This window comes from Pagrus major, chromosome 11 (genome assembly GCF_040436345.1).
Source record: "Pagrus major chromosome 11, Pma_NU_1.0".
In the NCBI taxonomy this organism is placed as follows: domain Eukaryota; kingdom Metazoa; phylum Chordata; class Actinopteri; order Spariformes; family Sparidae; genus Pagrus; species Pagrus major.
This window is the reverse complement of record NC_133225.1, coordinates 12,375,977-12,395,439: the sequence shown is the minus strand read 5'-3', so window position 1 is coordinate 12,395,439 and position 19,463 is coordinate 12,375,977. Positions and strand designations below refer to the sequence as shown.

General features: G+C 40.4%; 1 protein-coding gene across 7 annotated transcripts in view; it reads left to right on the top strand.

Moving 5' to 3' along the window:
* Positions 1 to 1,149: 1,149 nt before the first annotated feature.
* The window catches only part of tcf3b (transcription factor 3b), a 30,386-nt gene continuing 12,072 nt past the window's right edge, over positions 1,150 to 19,463 (top strand). For 3 of the 7 annotated variants that reach the window (XM_073476018.1, XM_073476022.1, XM_073476017.1), the window contains exons 1-8: positions 1,150 to 1,592; positions 4,553 to 4,649; positions 6,964 to 7,036; positions 13,126 to 13,199; positions 13,883 to 13,955; positions 15,219 to 15,259; positions 15,486 to 15,618; positions 16,544 to 16,590. In XM_073476018.1, the coding sequence (XP_073332119.1) occupies positions 4,575 to 4,649; positions 6,964 to 7,036; positions 13,126 to 13,199; positions 13,883 to 13,955; positions 15,219 to 15,259; positions 15,486 to 15,618; positions 16,544 to 16,590 (516 nt within the window). In that variant the 5' untranslated portion in view covers positions 1,150 to 1,592; positions 4,553 to 4,574. The remainder of the gene's footprint in view (positions 1,593 to 4,552; positions 4,650 to 6,963; positions 7,037 to 13,125; positions 13,200 to 13,882; positions 13,956 to 15,218; positions 15,260 to 15,485; positions 15,619 to 16,543; positions 16,591 to 19,463) is intronic. The other 4 variants (XM_073476020.1, XM_073476019.1, XM_073476021.1 and 1 more) reach the window with 3 other exon arrangements.

Below are 19,463 nucleotides of genomic sequence, written 5' to 3'. Positions count from 1 at the left end.
TGATTCGCCTATTGATCTTAGTGGACTGACAGAAAATTAATCAGCAACTATATTGATTACCTATTTTTTAATGTCAGTTTTCAAGCAAAAAAATACCATACATTTGATGGTTAAAGATTCTTTTATGTGAGGAAGAGATGATTTTCTTTGTCAAATGTGATAGTAAACTGAATATTTTTGGTATAGACTGATATCTGGGTAAAACAAGCATTTTTTGTCGCTATTTTCTGATGTTTTGTTGAAAAAAATCAAACAATGAATCATTAAATTGAGGAAACAAGCAGCAGAGTAATCAGAAATGAAAAGTAATAGTTAGAAATTATGATTATAATTATAATTAATGATAATAATAGAATAATGGCTGGACAGAATTCATTAGCACAGTGGATGATAATTTTTAAGTAAAGCAAGACAAAATATTATTTTGGAACCAGAATATGTATGCTAATATGTAGCCTAGCCTAGCCTAGCTGTAAGTGCTAGGTAAATTTAAAAAAAGAAAAAAGAAAAAATAGTTTCTCTTCATAACAACCCATACATGAGGAAATCAATATTCAAAAAATAAAAATTCAGCTTATGTCATACAGCTGTATTGGTATAGAAAATAAAATAGTAGTTAGCACTAGCTATTCAGCTAGTTTTCCATGTAGCATCATGTCATGCTAAGACAAAATTTTACAATAACAACTGAAATTATAATTTAGTTTACAGATGCTGTTATTATTGTAATGGAAACAAGAATAATTTAAAGCTGTGTGTTTAATATATTGTTTTTGTTGGCAAAAAAAAAAACGAAAAGCGGACCCACCAACCGAAGTAATAAAATGATGTCAGCGGGCATGTTGGAGCCCCCCTCAGCCAGCCTCCCTGAGCACACAGGGAAAGTGAGCGTCAAGAAGAAGGCGGGCATAAATTGGATTTCCGGCCGTTCACTGGCTGCAGTTGCTGCCAATCAAGCGTACACGCTTTCCCATTGGCAGAGCTCTTTCGCATTTATCGTGCCATCTCGTCAAGCTGCTGCTGTGTAATCGCAGGTAACTTTCTTACGATAGCCTTCCGCTGGACGACCTAGTGCACGCAGCGCTCCCTCATTTTGAGGATTGCAGATACGGCACACAAAACCGAGCTACGCGGTTAGACACATACGGCGTTTTGGCCACCGGAAGACGTTAAAGCAGTGTTTTTTTCGCTGTAAAAATACCCCGTCTCTCAAAGGCGTTTGAAATCGGACACCGCTGGCATTGAGGCCCTCACTTTTGTGCGGAGGGATACGGTGTTGCGTCTGACAATGTGGACGGAGGTGGTGAAGATGTCTACGAGAAGAATGAAATCATCTCAGTTGTAACAACAAAAAAGGAAGACGCGAGATTAGTTACTATAATAGATTTGTTTGCACACAGACTTGTTACATTGAAGCAAACACGTGGGCGCTGTGTGAAAAACAGGCTTACCGGGACAAAAGGAAGACATCTACGGTGCTCCAATGCGTTTCATGCACTGAGGTCGAAATTCTCTTGAAGTTTTATGTTTTTCCCCTTGCGAGTCTCCGCTTTTCTTTTTACTGTTGGATATCAGACACTTGCAGAGGAGAGGTAAAAAAAACACCTTCTTTCACTTCATGTTTCGGGGGAAGTTGCATGAATTCGATGGGTTTCACTGACACCTATTTTGACGCCTGCAATTTTCGAAAAGTTTTCGGGAATGTGTGGTTAAAGCGGGGGATGTAAGTTTTTGTCTGGTTTGAGGTGGCGAGCCAAGTGTGTGATGGTCTCCGCATCGACCACGGAGAGGAGGAAATTACTCCTTTGTTCTGGGAAAAAAGACTCGACTAACGTTAAATGTTAGTCCTGCCGAACAAGCCTCATTTTGTTTTTTCCACCGTATGTCGCCGCCGCTAGCACTAGCTAGTGTGTGCAAATCTGAAATCTTTACGTTGTGTATTGTTGGTGAGCATTTTAGCTAACTTTGTTTTGTGGGCCTACATGTATTTTTTTTTTCTCTCCCCACACACAAGCTAGAAACAAACTTTCCATAAAACCCCTTTGGTAGCCCTTTAAACATTCCTTTATGGAAGTGTCTGGCCACCAGCTAGACTTTTATTTTATTGCACATTTGGCAGGAAATTCCTCATGCTCCCACCCCCACCGCCTCCTCCACTGAACTCCCCTCATAATGCACGACTTGAACCCTAATATGTGGAAGAAAGAGCTCCGTTATTTGTTGCATGAAGTTTGGGGCATTGCTCTTATTCTCCAGGATTGCGGCCGCTGCACTTGTTTTACACATCGTTTGTTTTCACTGGGGAAGACCCAACTGGAGATTATGGTTTTGTTAGTCCAGAGGAGGGTGATGTCAACATAGTTGAAAATAAATGGTGAATGGGTTAGTTGTCAGCAGTAGCTTGGCCCTGGATGTGGCCTAGCGGAGATGATCAAATAATGTACAGCCTACATCCTGTGGGTGCCCTAGATGTTTACTGTCATTGTTATAAACTCTCTGACCCAAAGTGGTTATTGTTTTTAATAACGTGTTTCTGGCACAAGACGTTCACATCCGTTTCTTTCGGTCAGCTTTTGAATCAACAGTTGAATTTGCTTTTTTTTTTCCTCCCTGTTCAGTACGGCGGCCCTTGTTGTTCCCGTAGTAATAGCATGGACATAAACACATGTTATAGTTGCTTAGTTTTGCTTTTATTTTAAGCATTAATTGCAACAAAAACACGTACAACCACATGCGGGTGGAATTGTGCTTTTGATTAACACATTTAAAAAAAATGTCAACAACACTTATCCTCAAGTAATTGCATGTTTATTAGAAACACAGGTAGAAACACTAATAATTTGGCCCTTTTATTGGTTAAAACAACAATACATTTAAGTCCTGTTTGCAGTTTTGAATTTACATTTAACACTTTAGTTTTTTTTCTTTTCCTTTTTTTTTTTTTGCTGTAAAGCATCTGTGTAGCTCTGGAGGCTCTTTTGTGGAGAATGACCTGCCTTCTCTGCCTTGTGTGGGGTGACAAAGACCCCTAATCTGCCTGCTTCAAATATTGATCCAGCAGTAGCTGAAGATGCCATTTTGTTACATTAAGCCCCCCTCCATGTGCTCTGCTCCATTTAGATCAGTGGTTTGATAGTATCTGTGCATGTTAAGTTCATTTAAGTTGACCTATTTTGTCCTTGATTGGCCATCTTATCCAAAAGTTTGGAAAAACAGTGGCAGCCATGTTCCTAGCCTATTTACACTTGGGGCTATGTGTTGTGTGCATTCACTTCCTTTCCTTGTCTCAAGGTTACTTTAGTTATGCTCGCCTGAGTTCACTAGACTTGGACTGTACTGTTTGTCTCCCCCTGAAGTGACATGTGTTGTTTTCATACATGGAGAAAATGTTTTTTATTAACATGAATACTTTTGTTTATTTTGCTTTCAAGCGGTTCCTCATTTCTATTTTTATTTTCTGACTTAAACTCATACATTCAGTTTATATTTTCCAACCTGCATTTCCTCAAATACATCCATCTCTTTAGTTTTTTTTTTTTAATGCAATTGCATCAATGTATACTAGGGCTGTATTACAAAAGAGGCTGTAAAAGCACACCACCTGTTGGTGTCCAAGTGCCTCTATTCCTCCACTCGCTCCCCTTATCCACTAGTTCTCTGTGAGGCTTGCAGAACCTCCGCTCAGCATCAGAGAGCGGCCTCGGGCTTGCGTTGGAATGCAAAACACAGGGTAAATCCAGTATTCACGCTCACTGTGTCATTTGACAAGGTTCTTTCTGAGTTGACATATGGTAATTTGGTAATGACGTGTTTGCATACAGTCATTAGCTCTGCCTTTCACCCCTATTTCCTTGGGCTAACAATAGTCCCAATTATGTCTGTAATTGTAAATGTATTACATTCTCTTTTATGTAGCAATGATCGACATATGGTTGTGTTATTTGCTAGGCTTGATTTAAAATGAAAGACAGTTTTTTAAGTCATTACTTGGTAGTAATTTGACTAAAGGCAAAGTATTCATTATTTCATGACAGTATCTCTTTTAGTTGTTGGATGGGAAGGCAGTTTCTGGCTGAAATTAGCATTTTTAAGTAGACCCGGCTAAAGCGTTTAGTGTTAAGTAGCCTAATGTTGTCTGTTTCCCCTCATCAGTCCGTGTTTCATCGAGGTAGTAATTTGAGCTGTATGTTTTGGCCAGCTGAGACTCCATATCCACCATCGTTGATTTTCATATTGCAACTTCTCACACGCACAAGATTTTAATAATAAATTGAAAACTACAAACACAAATTTGATGTGTTAGCAAGAAGAGAGTTGTAGGTTTTTTTTTTCTTTAAGAAAAATGCTGACATAGTCTTGAATTGGTATCTTATGGGACACTAACGACTTGCCAATACGAATCATCTTCAGGGATTTGATATAGCCAAGGTAGAGTAGTTCGAAGCATTGATTATTTTCCATCATCCTCTTTTGTTTTTTAAGAGTTACATGTAACTTCTCTTTGTGCTTGCTAGTGCCATTAAAATCCTGTATCTGCAAATTTCTCTCGTAGGGTTTATTAGAGACTGAAGGGTATGAACGAACAGCAGCAAAGAATGGCTGCAGTGGGAACTGACAAGGAACTCAGCGACCTCCTGGATTTCAGCGCGGTAAGAGAGTGGGAGAGCAGACTGGGTGGTTCTGGGTTGCATTGGGAGGAAGAGCTAAAGCCAGTGCGATACAGGTGTGGGTATATTTGCAGAGGAGAGCTGGAGGTCTGAAGGAGAGAAGTGGGGAAAAGGGGCGAGGAAAGAAATTTAGTGGGAAAATTTAGATAATTTTTTTATATAGGTCTTGTCAGCTGAAGTTATTTCCATCCGTCATTCTTGGCATGCTGAGGTAGTGCTGATTACATCAAAGTAAAATACCTCAGGGTGACTGGTGAAAATGAATTCAAGTTTTAAATATAGGTTATTAATTATGTAGGTGTTGCGGAGACGCAGCAATAAGGAAGTGGATCCTTGCTACAGTGAACTGGTATCCACTTTAAAATGTAAACAGTGAATTAGGAACGCCCGCAGGAAAGTGGAATTAATTTTTATCTCCGTTTGCCTTGTTAACAGAATGTGAGGGGGAAATACATTGTTATATATGAACTGGGTTGAGGAGAGAGCGTCTGCTTTTTTTTTGTCATATTTTTAGTCTTTTAAGAAGACACTTTCACTGAGATGCTTTCAAAGGTATCCTCCAGACATTATCTACAAAGTGGATAGAGCTTTTATTTACCTGTGTTCCATTTTGTTGGGAAGCCTTTGTTGAGCTTTACGCTGACATAAACATCTCATAGGCCCAATGGAGCTGTGTTAGTTTTTTTATCCTAAATAAATTGAATAGTTGGAGAGACTAAATTGCCGGTCCTGGATAATTATTATATATGGGACACAACAGGTAATTCCAAACTGTGACTCCTAATGAAAATTTGTCAGCAGACTTAATGTCCCACAAGATTTTCTTTTGACAAAGCGCGGTGGATCAAGGCGGAAGTGTTAAGAGTTGTTGTTGCAAGTGTCGTTGACGTTCTATGATGTGCAACACTGGGGAAAAACGGCACTAGCTTTATATTTTAGTCACTTCTTTTAAGCATAGAGCTGCAACTAACAACCTTTTTCATTGTTGATTAAACCGCGGATTATTTTCTCAACGAATCGATCGTCGTTCGGTTTATAAAATGTCGATCAGTGTTTCCCAAAGCCCAAGATGACATCCTCAGATGTCTTTTTTGGTCCACAACCTAAAGATATTCAGCTTACTGTCATTGATGAATACAAAAAAAATGGAAAATATTCCCATTTAAGAAGCTGGAATCAGCAAAAATAGTTGATCATTTTAATAGTTGACAACTAATTGATTATTCATTGCAGCACTATTGTTGTGAATGAATGTAATAGATGGAGCCCCCTCACAGTGACTTAAAATTCAGTCAGCTGCTTCGTTAGTGTAGTCCTGTTCTCTGCCACGCCATCGGTATTTTAAGGAACTCTTACCCCGTGAAAGAAAAACGCTCATTGTTGTGAAGGGGGCTTGTGGGAGGTTCTCATTAGACCGTTGGGTTTGTGTTAGAAAAGCTCAGATTGATCAGCTGCCAGTTTGTATCAGCAGATGTTCCGTCTAAATACGACATTGATAGTTGGGTGGGAAACTGTCAAACAGCGTACAAACAAATTTTCTCCTCTTTTTTTTTCTTCTGGTCAGTCAAAGCGATGCGTGCTAGATTGGACGCGATACAAAGCAAAACTAAACATGTTTGAGATGTCTGTGACCCAATGAAATGGAGACAGAGATCATGTCCAAATCGTTTGTGTGAATGCATAGGTGACACTGTTAAAAACAAAGAGTGAGAGAGATCAGTCGTAATAGTGCCGTGTTATGGTGTCCTAGATACAAAAAGGTTGGGTTTCTATAGTGGTCATGTCCCTGAAAGATGCCACATAGCAGATATTTAGACCACACCACAGGCTCATGGTAAAGCCCACAGTGGCTCTGTGACAAAACCCACAGCCTCAGTGTTTCGAAAAGTTAAAGTTCATACTGCGTAAAAACAAATATGTCTGAATATTGTCAGCATTTCTTTTTTGGAAAAAACATACCTCTTGTATTTTTTAATATAAAACGGAGAGACTTATTTTTGAAATGTGATATTTTGCAAATAAAGATCTGAAAATGTTTCTAACTTCTTGAAGTTTTTATTCACATTTTTACTGCTATGCTGCAAGTTGTTAAATCAACGATGGAATCACATGATTTTAGGTAGTTTATCTCACTTTCGACTGTTTTCAAACTAAAAAGGCCTTTCAGGAAAAAACAACACACACAACGAGTGAACGACATGTGTATGTGATGTCATTTATTAGTGGAAGTAGGATGTGTGAAGTGTGCCGTCCTTTGCCGTGTTAGTTACGGTATCTTTCCTCTTTTGTCTTGTAGATGTTCGCGCCTCCAGTAGCCAACGGGAAGAACAGGACAATGACACTCGCCAGCAGTCAGTTTGGTGGATCAGGTAAGCTTTTAAGCTTGATATGGAAACCCACACTGCATTTCTGCCTTGAATGTACTGCATGTCTTTGTAAATGTGTAGTTTTTGCATCTTTTTGTTGATGTAAACATACTAGTTTCCTCATGCGATTTTTAGCTGATATTCATATGGCTGCATGCAAGTTTTGTCAAAGAAACAAAAAAATAATGTTAAAGCTAGGTGCATAAGCAGTCACAGTAAATGTGAAAATGGGGTACAAATAAACATGTCTTCACACCTCACCGTGGGTAGGGAACCTCAAAGGTCAGCTCATCCGACGCACAAGAAAGTATTTTCCCACATAACCCTGGTGGTATTGAGAACACACAGTTTCCGTTTCATTTGCTCAGGTTTTGAGGTCGCTTCAGCACCTTTACAAAATTGCATTTCAAAAACTCATAACAGCTTACATTGGAATACTTTTTCTTCTTAAGAAACTGACTGTGCCTGTATTTGTTTTTTGTATTCATAGTAGATTGAGTTGTGTACGTGATTTTATGAGAAATTTCCATTTAGTGACTTGCTACAGCTTGCTCTGTGCCTGTTGGTGAGGTTGTCCCTTGATTTTTATCTGTAGGGAAAAATGATCCATTTGGACTACAACACTGGCTCTTTAACTGTCCTAAATGTAGCATTGACACTTCTTTGAGAAACAAAAATAGACTGTAGCTGAAATCCTTCCATTCTTTGTATGAACTGTGAAGATTTATTAATGTGTTTTCATGAGTTTTGTTTGAACATCTGTCGGATCATTTTTTCTTATTCTTTAGTCTTTAACTGTTTTAAGGTGCAAAGTCTCTGCAGTTATCATCCTCAAGCACCTGAAGCTTTTGATTGGGCTTTTTCTCTCTTCCTGAATGTTATTAGTAAGTCGTGTTACTTTCGTTACTCTGTCACCCTGCCAACCTGGCGTGTGAAATCGAGTCACACTCCCCAGTGTTCCCCAGAGTGAGAACTTGGCCACTGAGGAACAAAGGCAAAAAGAGGGGCTTATGGACTTGAAACGACTCCCCCACCCTGAAGTGTAAAACACTCCTCCCCCAACACGGCACAGGGCTCTTACCCCCACTGATCTGCAGGAAATGGCTCGAGTCCGAGACAATGTCCCTCACCCCCAGCTCGCAGCCTCTTAAACTGGCCCAGCATGCAGTGAGTGGCCAGAGTGGAAGAGGGAGCTTGTTGAATAGAGGGATCAGCCTGTGGAAGGCAGGATTCTGTTTGTTTCTATTACAGCAGGCAATTACTAAGCAGTGAGGAGTTAATTCCTTCCCCCCTCCTCATGTCCTAAAGTGTGGCTCTCGGTCATTGACACCCATTTTAATGCGATACTTCAAGCTGTCCCATTTAACTTTGGTTGATCTGCAGGTACCCTCTAATAGCACGAGGGAGTCAAAATGCTAACATCTGCGAATTCCTGCCCAGGAGTTTCTCGTAGATCTGTGTCATGTTATAACTCACATAGTACAGAGAACACAGTCTGTCTATATGAGGGAGATATGCAGATATACATGCGTAGTACAAGTTTGTTTGTGGAAGGAAACTTGAAGCTTAAGATCAGGTGGATATTATTATTTTTTTTTTTTTATGTAATGGCTGCATTTGTTGACAAGATGGTCTTTTGAAACTAGCTTCAAAAGATAGCTTTTCCAAAATATGATATGGCCTTGTTCCAGGAAACCTATTTATTAAAGAAATGATGGCCTTTAAAGAGCAGTGTCCATCTATGACGTCACTTAGGCGGCTTGTATATTCAGGGAGCCAGCAGCGCGGGAACGGCAGCGAGCAGCCTAGTGGCCCACCAGACCACCTCTATTCATCAACACAAAAGTGCTCAGAGGGGTGCTAATTGCATTAGGCGTCCTTTTCCCTTCCTCAGTGGCCAGTGTGTGTGTGTATGTGTGTGTGTGTGGGGTAGGGTGTGTCGGGTAGAGTGGAGGGGAGAGGAAAGAGGAGAGGATTGGCAAGAAGTGTGGGATGTTTGAGAAGTAGGGGAGGCAGAGTGTGACGGTGTGTGGTGGGAGCTGGCCAAGCCCACAAGCCTTCAGGCAGGCGTCCCCTCTGTCACCTCTGCAGCTGCTGGCAACGTCTCTAACCCCCTTCACACACACACAAACACACAAATACACAGGGCGCGACAGGCTCGCTTCCCTTAGATCACAACAAACAACATTGTGAATTTACACATGTGGTCTCTCTTGGTAGCTAGCTTACTAGCTCCGCGTTTGACTCTTGCTCTCTCAGTTGTATACCTGCACGCGCCGGCAGTATTGTGTCATGTATTTCACTGTGCAGTGCTGGGTTGTAGTTGGAAAATCTAAGCCTTCAGAAAGAGGAAATCTCAAAGGAGAGTGGCTTCCTTCTTCAAATAAATTAGATGTTTTCAGAGCCTGCAGCCGTGAGAAGGCTTTGTGGCTCAGAAAATAAATATTTTTCTGGGTTCTGGTTGTCAGTGAGTCAGTATTTGTCTTGCCATGTGACTTTCACTGGAAGTACATTCACACTAGCTATGCCAAAATCTGGATGGATGTGATATATGTCCAGAGAACCTGTTGTTTTCATGCCAACACAGGATGTCCTTTTACATTTCCTGTGTGCAATTCTAATTGGTAGATAATTCAGGGTATTTTCAATCCAGGGCTGCAAGACATGGTAATAAAAAAATCATATAGTGATTATTTTGACAGATATTTACGATTCAGGATTAGTGTAAATGGTAATTTGTGCATCAAAATTGTTATTTCCACTGAAAAACTATAAAAATCATGATGATGATTTGTTGGGGGCTGTACCAAACAAACATGTTTTCTTATATCTGGAGAACAAGTTTCTTAGGCCAGAGCATAATCTATTATGCTGTTTTTGACTCATTTTACGTTTACCAAATAATTGCAGTTTCTGCGATTTGCAATTTATGATTAATTGCGCAGCTCAATTTCAGTCCTAACCATATTTTTCCAATTCTGGCGGCATGTCAATTAACTCTTCAAACTCTTCATCGCTTACTTCACGTTGAGCTTTATGTAGCTTCAGCCTAATTGTCCATTGTCTGATGGGTTAGATTTTTGTATTGGACTTGTTAGTTAGCATGAACTGCAGTTGTCAAGATCTGATACTCTCTTTAAATAGTCTTGGATATCCTGCATGTGTGATCTACATACTGAGAGAGCAGCAATGAAAATATCAGTACAGACTGTAGTCAATTAAATGATATTGGGAAAGTTATATTATCGGTTGGCCAATAATCTGAAGCCAAATTACTTTCATTGGTTTAACAAACGCATCATGTATACACCTTTAACATTGGGTTGCAATCCATCAATAAGCACGAAGAAGAAGTAGAAGAACTGGTAGAAGGCAGACCAGGGAGTCAAACATTTTTACACCTAAAAACTTATTAGAGCTGTTATGATGCGCTCAGGTTTGCATAAACTACAGGAAAATAACTTTTTTTTTAATTTGGAAAAACGTAAAATTATCAGGAATCTTGTCAGTATTAGCCATCAGAAGCAGGTAATTATGGATTATCAGTATTAATATTTTGTAGTCCAAGGAATGATAGGTTTCATTGTATTGTACTACTAATGTGGTACCACATTTATGTTATAACCAACGAATTGTTGAACCATTGAAAGCTTTCTGCTTCAGTGATGTAAATGCAAAAATCTATAAACTGTCAAACTACATAAGGAGGTGTGTTCGCACTGATATGTACGTCTCACATTGACTATTGGATGTCATGATAATCAATTGCAGCTATTTATAAGGCATCTACAGTAGCTGAGAACAGCGGTGTGAGGGCTTTATTGTTTTTATTATGTGTTGTACAGCAGCACTACCAGGCAACCAGAGAAATAAAAACCTCAAGACTGAAGGAAGTGATGAAATGAGGATGAAATAAAGCCCACATCAGGGCAGATCTGTGTTTGTCCTTTAAATTTCATTGAGAATGCGGACTCTTAAAGCAAATTTTTTAGGTCACAGGCGACGGGTTTGTTGAAAACAAAGCACTAAAAATATTTTTACTGGCCAAAATAATTGATGTAGGAGTACATTGCTGACCTACTTTGAATAGCACATATCTTGTTTTTACAATTAGTCTTTAAAACTTGCTTACTTGCTTGTACAAGAGTAACACAGAAACAAACCCAGGATCTAAATATAATCTTCTCAAATGTAGTGGCCAGTGTAGCATGTGACCCCAATTGATTAATGTTTTTTAACAGCATGTGAAGCTTGGTGGGTCGTTTTAATCATTTTGGTTGTCTCTCAATATTACACATGACAAGAGATTAACAACAATAGAAAGATCTCTGTTCTGGCATAGCTGGGCTCTCCTAGGCTGGCTGAGCGTCAGTGTCACCTCAGCAGCTCTCCACCTTGTTTTAATTGCCTCCGAGTTAATTACTCCAGTAAGTGTGAAACAATGTTGTCAGACTTCTCCTGCACAGCCGTGCTCTCACTCTATCCTCTACACCCCCGCTGGCCAAATGGAGGCTTCATAGGCGGATGGGTGGAGTATTGAAAATAGCTGTGTGAAGATTTTGAAGTTATTCTCTTAACTCTACTTCTACATTCGGTCGACTCGGTGCAGGTTGTTGTTGACAGTGATGATGTGTAATTTTGTGGGTTACCTGTTGCGAATTTAAAGCGTGTTGTACATGTGTAAATACTTTGTGGTTTGCCATCAATTTGGATGGAGCTAGAGTGTCTAGAAGTGCGGCGAAAAGGAAGGTGGCTGAGTTAAAAGACATCCATTCATTTCTTGGCTGGAAGCAGACAAGCTCATTGTTGACGTCTCGCCTGTGAAGTGGATTTTTATCTCGCTAATTTGATATTACTTTTCATGGCACCAAGCTTTGGCTGAAGTGTCTTCATACAAAGTCTGTCGTCTTTATTTAGCAGCGAGCCCGTCACCAGCATCCTGTGCCATTGGACATGGTTGACGGTGGTGCAGCGCTTTATTAGTGCCGTGGCCTTTCAGCGGGGCCGATGTGACAGTGAGCGAGGCCGATCTTTCGAGGTCCCCTCTCCTCCCTGCTCGCCTGATTCTCCATGCCATTGGCATCAGCTCCATAGATCACGGCTGTCGCAGCGTGTGTAGGTGCTTGCACCGCTCTGTTAGTCTCATCACTCATTCTCGCTCGTCAGCCAGGCTGCTGATCTCACCCAGACCCCTCTCACTCTGCCTTCCCTCTTGTTCCTCCCTCTCTCTCCCCCTTCTCCCTCTCTCTCTCTCTCTCGTCCCCTTGCTTTCTCCTTCCACCCGCTCACTCTCTTTTGCTTTCTCACACACATTTTTTTAATTAGGCAAAAATCAAAGACGAAATATGAATATTCATAAGGAAACCGCATTAATATGCACAATTATGCAAATCAGCATGCAATTAAGGCTTGTGTCTCCAGAGAGCCTGGATAGCATTAGTGCATAAGACAGGGAGAAGGGGATGATGGGGGTATTTTGGAGTTTTCTGCTCCACCAGTCTTTTGGCTGTGTTTTTCCTTTGTGCCACACATCGGTCCTTTCTTTACCTAAAACAGTGTGGTTCATGTTTTGGCTTTATGCGTTTTGTTTTCTGTTATTTGTCTGTATGTGTCAGATTGACTGAGAGGAAATTTGAATGTGGCTTATAAGATGCCATTTCATCCTCTTGAATTGCATTAGGTACGTGAATGGTTAATTTTCTGCTATTCAGTGACCGTAATAAACACTAATGGGTACACTGAGCAGCTTTTCCTACTTATTTATTTTTTTCAGAAATTGTGTAACATAGCATTGCATCTTGAATGCGACAGCGGTGTCTTTGATCAATAGTGATGCTCACTCCTGGCTTGTGCAAGCCCATTGTGGCCACTGAATGATGTTGAATGTTTAGAGCAGGACATGGTGACAGTTTCTCTTGATATGACTCCAACATCAGGGGGTTTCTACATATATGCAGTGACACACTGGATAATAATTATATTTTGGGGATTGCTTAAATATTTAACAGCATTAGTCCAACCTGCTTTTTGCTCCTCTCAGATTAACATGCTGGTTTTCTACATGTAAATAATAACAATATGTCCTCTTGCAGCAATAGATGAGCGCAGCGGCTCTGGGTCTTGGGGCTCGGCAGAACAGAACAGCCCCTCTTTCAGCCAAGGACGGGTAAGATCTAAATACACACAAGCTCGCACTCTTAAGTCGCACACGATTTTAAGTTTGGAGATCTAAGCATTAACACCAGATGCCATGATATTGTCACACACTCACACATGTTCAGTTAATCACTCTGCCATAGACGAAGCACACACATTCCCTCTCCCCCCTACCACCACAACAGCTTAGTACTTTTCATGCCGTGTGCCATGTTTGATTTGAAGTGGTAGTTTTACTTTCTACCTAATAACCTTGGCTCAGGATCCTGCATTGGCAAGCTCTCTGGTAGCCCCGAACCTCTGTGGAAGCCCACCGGTAATTGCAGCTTCACATCCGCTGTAACTGTCTTGGCACAACTCTGTGTAAATACAAGGAACAGGGGGTGAAATAGATGCAGCAGGCTTTGATTACCACAAGTTGATAATTAAGAAAGTCGGTTTGAATCCCCCGAGCTGATGCAGATTTGTTTGGCATGGATCCTGTTAGTTAGACAGAAAAGCAGAGGGAGGGTAACCACTAAGCGATATAGGTGCGCAAACAACACGGGGACAGTTTTAAAGAGTGGTTATCATTTAGGTCTGTGGCTGTGTTAGATTGTTTGTCCAATTTGAAAGGCTGCATGTTTTTGTTTACTGTTGTTTCTTTTTCTTGTCTTTTTAAATTCTCTCAAAATGTTTTGTGTGTTCCTACAGGGCTATGCTGAAGGATCCCACTACAGTGAGCATGAAGGCTTGTCCTCTCCGTTCATCAGTTCAGGGGTCGCTGGTATGTTCTACTTTGGTTTTCTTCCTTTACCACTTAAAGTTTATAGAGTTTGAGGTTTTTTAACAACACAAAACCACCTCATAGGAAAACCCGACGGCACAATCCCTGAACAACACCAGGTTCTGCCTGGTGTTGTTCAGGGATAATGATCAACATTTAAAATTGAATAATACTAAAACATACTGCAAACAAAAACATTGGACAATAACAAAGTAAATTATAAATGAAAATCAAAATAAGCGTATTGACATGAAATGTTAAGGAAAATTGTCAGATATCAACTGTACCACTGTGCACTCATAGTTCGAGACAGATGAATGTTTAACTTGTGTCTCAGTCTGTAACTTATCAGATTATCACTACACAATTATCACGGCCAAACGAATACACAATTACTATATTATCGTGATATGTATGGAGGATTAGAAAAAAATGGAAAAAAATCAGTCAAATTTATCTTTAACTTTGTTTACTGAGTGTTTTGTCTCTTCTTTGGCAAATGATTTAAACTCAAAATGCAAGTGTAGGGAAGTGGAGAGACTCTGTAATTGTAACTGTGAACAAAATGAACAATTATACTGAATGAATAGTGAAAAGACAACCAGATGAACTGAAAAATAAAAGAGCCACAAGGCCTAAAGTCTGTGCTGATTATTATCATGTGTATTATTGACACAATATCCATATTTCATATTTTTGCCTGATGGTAATGTCAATATTTATATATTGACATCACTAATAGTGTCCATGTAATGCTGTACATGTAATGTTTCCTATCTTAGAGTAATTTTAAAAGTGACTCTTTCATAGTAGAAATGGCATGATTACATGCATGATTACATTTTTATTTAGTGTATACATTTACTTCTTGGTGCCAGAGAGACTGTTATCTTGTCACACTCCATTTTTAAAATAATCATGTTGATAATTCAGCTGTTGTGCATACGTTATTACCAATTGTTTTCTGGGTGGCAAAATGTGTATGTGCCTACATGCATGTATGTGCGTGTGTGTGCGCCTGTGTTCATTCGTTGAGTGTTGGGGATGTTAGGGCACTGAAGCAGAAACCTTCCCCAGGGTTTTGTCTGGCAGGCGGCTTTATGCAGCTGAGCGTACTGAAAAAGGGGAGGGCATCTCTGGACTTTTTGTACTTTAGAAAAACCTACTTTTCATTTGTTTTCGCACACACCATTTCCTCTTAATGTGTGTGCACACCTAATGGTTTCACTTGCATTTACAATGAAACAATCTTTAATCTTACAGGTAAAAATGAGAGGCCACCGTACCCTCCCTTTGGAAGCCAGGTATGTTTCTATTTATTCCTTGCATCATCCCACATCATTATGTGTATGAGAGCTAAATTCATGTAATGCGTCAGTATTAAGGAAGCCCTGTTTTCTCACTTCTGTTTTCATGTTAAATACTTTGAATTAACTGTCTTCATTTCCTAGAAGAGAAACTGCTGTGCTCTCCCACGCCCCGCAAAGTATTATTAGTAAAACCTTGTTTCACTATCTTCTCTTTTCTTAGCCCGGCTTTCTTCCTAGCGACATAGCGATGCCCAGCCCAGATGCCATGTCCCCCTCTGGCCTAAAATCTGGCTCCCAGTTTTACCCGTCATACCCCAACAATCCGAGGAGAAGGCCGCCTGATGGAGGCATAGGTAGGCCTTTCCTTCTTTCTTTCTTTTTTTCTTTCCTTCTTTCCTTCTTGCTTTCATTCACCCTATTCTCTCTCCTGTTTTTTTTTTTAAATATTTGATTTGACTAGGGTGCTACTAATGATTATTTTCAGATAATATGCAGATTATTTTTCTTGATTAATGGTTTGATCTCTAAAACGTCAGAAAATAGTTAGTTTCCCAGAGGCCAGTGTGATCATATTGGTCAAGTTGCTTGTTTACTTAAAACCAACAGCCCAAAATCCAAAGATGGTAATTATAATGGCTAGGAAAACCACAATATCTAAAGATTTGAGAGGCTGGAAGCACTAAATCATGGCATTTTTGCCCAAGAATTGGCTTAGAGGCCCAATTCGTTGGATAGTTGATTGTTGAGTCTCATTCCCAACTTACCAACGTTGGGAATGAGACTCAACAATTCAACTATCTAATGAATTGGACCTTTTTAAAATGATGAATCTATTGTTGATTATTATTTTTTACCAATAGTATATGATAGTATAGCAATAATTGTTCCCATTTCATTCTACTGTCGTACCTCTGCAATTTATGAACTTGTAGGAGCATAGATATGAAATTGACCCAAATAGACCAAAAAGGCTTTTCTTAAATTTATTTGTGCAATTGTGTTTCACTTTTTTTTTTCTTTTGTTTGTTTTGTCTTTGGTCTACATTCGACAGATCTTTTCAATCTCTACAGATGAATGCACAGCAACGTTCATTCACACTGACAGACATGCACATACGCACACATGTCTGCACTGTTTTCTGATCTGTGGTTGGAATGAGAGTACACAAAATGACTCCACCTGATCTGACATAACATTGGCAAATGTGTCTTTGCTAAGTCTTTATTTGTGTTTTTGTCTCTCACCTTCTCTCTGTGTCTCGGCCTGCCTGTATGCAGACACCCAGCCAAAGAAGATTCGGAAACCCCCTGGCCTGCCGTCCTCGGTGAGAGCTTATTTCTGCTCGCCTTCACAGCTCACAGCCAGTTCTCTCTCTCTCTCTCTCTCTCTCTCTCTCTCTCTCTCTCTCTCTCTCTCTCTCTCTCTCTCTCTCTCTCTCTCTCTCTCTCTCTCTCTCTCTCTCTCTCTCTCTCTCTCTCTCTCTCTCTCTCTCTCTCTCTCTCTCTCTCTCTCTCTCTCTCTCTCTCTCTCTCTGTGTGTCTCCCTAGTTCTCTCACTACCTCACTACACATACTTGCAACACATAGACACACACACACAGATACACTTGCACACTGCTTTCCCCACTCTGCTTGAGCAGTTCTGTGACAGACAGGGGTAAAGACCCTCTGCTCTGTCAGACTCTCAGTGAGCTGACAGTCAGGCAACTCAGGCCCCAATAAACATCATCACTGTGGTTGTCTCTACACTACACTCAAGTGGTTTCAAGTGGTGTTCAGGGTCTGGTTGTCATGTAGACGAGTAAATTTATAGGATTTTGAGGTGCCTTGTCAAGTCTAGCAACTTACCTTCTTCAGTGGTGTGATTCTGAATTATATGTTTCATAAGAACACAGAGTTCCTGCATTTGGGCAATGAAGATACATATGTTTTGGGCAGCTCAATGAATGAGGAGTTCAAGTAGGTTGTTTTTTAACGTTGGTAATGAGCTGCTTGGATTTATGGAGTACTGCATGGATGATGTATTTTTGTTGGTCAGCCTGGAAGTTAGCATCCCTCTGGTTCCCTCAACAAAAATCCAGTGCCTGAACTACACCACGGTCGCATGACTTCAAAGTCACCACCACTAAACATCCTACTACGCTATAAGATACCACCTTGAAGACTGATACATTTATAGTAAGTTGTGTAAGTTTTAGTAAGAATAGTTTGCAACTAAAGTTCACCTGTAAAGACGGACTAGTGAGTCAATGAATTGCTGTTTGGTGTCATTTCGCTACTTATTAGCAGCCATTTATCAGACACATAGAAACTTTAAAGTTCATGAGCTGATTTCTTGGTTTTGGAGTTATTCCTGCATCACTCTATTAAAGCCACAGTAACAATCTCTTGTTGAATCTTTTATCTCTTCTCCTTTTTTCATTAGCAAAAGATAAAGAAACCATGAAGTTGTTTTGGCTAAATAGTAAATATCTAAGATGCCTGGTCAAAGTTTCACTTCTTGGAATATCAATCTTGGAGTTTTAGTTCCTAAATATTAATGTATTTGTAACTATTGTTCCTTAAATTGTAAAAGAGGTAAGATGGCTTTTATCATGTAAAGCGGATTTGATACTGTATTCAAGTGCGAGTGCTATCGAGCCCCGATCCTTAGTCGCAGCAGTATGAAGTCTCATCTAGTGCTTTGATTTACTGTACCAAGTGTCACATTTTGTCAGTGGGCCCAGAATTCCCAGCAGCTGATGCAGCTGATGTGTGTGGATGATGGCAACCACACATAGCTGGAAACACAAGTCACCCTGACATGTTTGAATATATACTGAATGAATCTCACTGTTAGTTTAAGGACAAAGAATTGAATCAGGCAGCAGTTGCCCACATCATGCCCATTTATAGATTATTTCCATTGGCTACAGTTAAGTCCAGCCTGTCCATCCATACGGCTACAGCTACTGTAGATCAAAGAAGATTCAGAGGCCATTTGCTCAGTTTGAATAGCATTTTAACAAAACACTAACTCATAATAACAATTTTTCTTTACAGATGGTGTACATGAAAGATATTTATGACCCTGACCCAACCGATGCATATCTTTGTAAGATGGCAAACATTTCAAGTCAGAAGGGCCCTACTGTGTAGTTGACCGTGTGTTAGTGTTGCTGTTAGAGACCAGTCCTGCTGCTTGAGCTGCCACTGGATCATCAATATGAAATACTGCCATTACACAAACATTTTCCTCGTGCTACTGTAGTTCTCAGATGACTAGAGTGACCTAAAAGAAACCGGGTACGGAACCTTCTCATCTCCTCACGCACGGCGCCTTGAAACAGCACACCAGCAACACTGGAAGGGGAGAAAGATTATGTAATTTACCAGTTTTGTATGTATTAAGTGTTGTTGGGCTTTTATGTTGTGAAAGTAAAGAAAATATTAGGTTTCCTGGGTCTAATACCTGCACTTTAGCCCCGTCTTTGCCCTGTGATTTTATCATCTTCGTAAATGTTGCACAGAATTTAAAAACAAAAGTGAAATTAAATTTGACTCATGACTTTTTTTTTTTTTTACGCATGCATGAAGTAATTTAAAGGATTTATATGGCTGACTAGGTCCAAATCATGGAGCCATGGATGCGTAATCTGTCAGGAAATGAAGTCAAGCGTTACTAGTGACTCGGCCGTAGTTTGAGATAAAGTTGCAACAGATGCAGCTACTTTAGCTGGCTGCATTGATCGGGTGGGTCTATAGTAGATCGACTAATAGTACGGAGTGGGCTCATAGTTGGAGTCGGTGAACCTGCTACTTAGCTCACTTAAACCCTTGTTTGTTTAAAGAAACAAGAAATCTGTGTGTTTGTTAAATGACATCAGTGCTGTCCTCCACCTGTGGGTGTTGTCGTGTTGAAGTGGCTGCTGAAACCGCTGCATGTACACACACTCGGCCACGGTGACGACATCACAGACTGAGTGTGAACACTTGGTCTGGCCAGGGCCCCCTCTGTTTCACTGTCTGAATCTCAGTCATTCCCCGCAGTGTGAACGATGGCCGCGTGGTTTTAATGCGAATGATGGGATGTCTGTGTGTGTGTGAACCCCCCTCCCCCACTTCACCCAGCCCCTCCGCCTACGCTTCACCACATGATGGCCTGGGTGGGCCTCCCCCTGTGAGTGACCCAGTTGTGAGGCGCGGTGCTTGCGAGGCC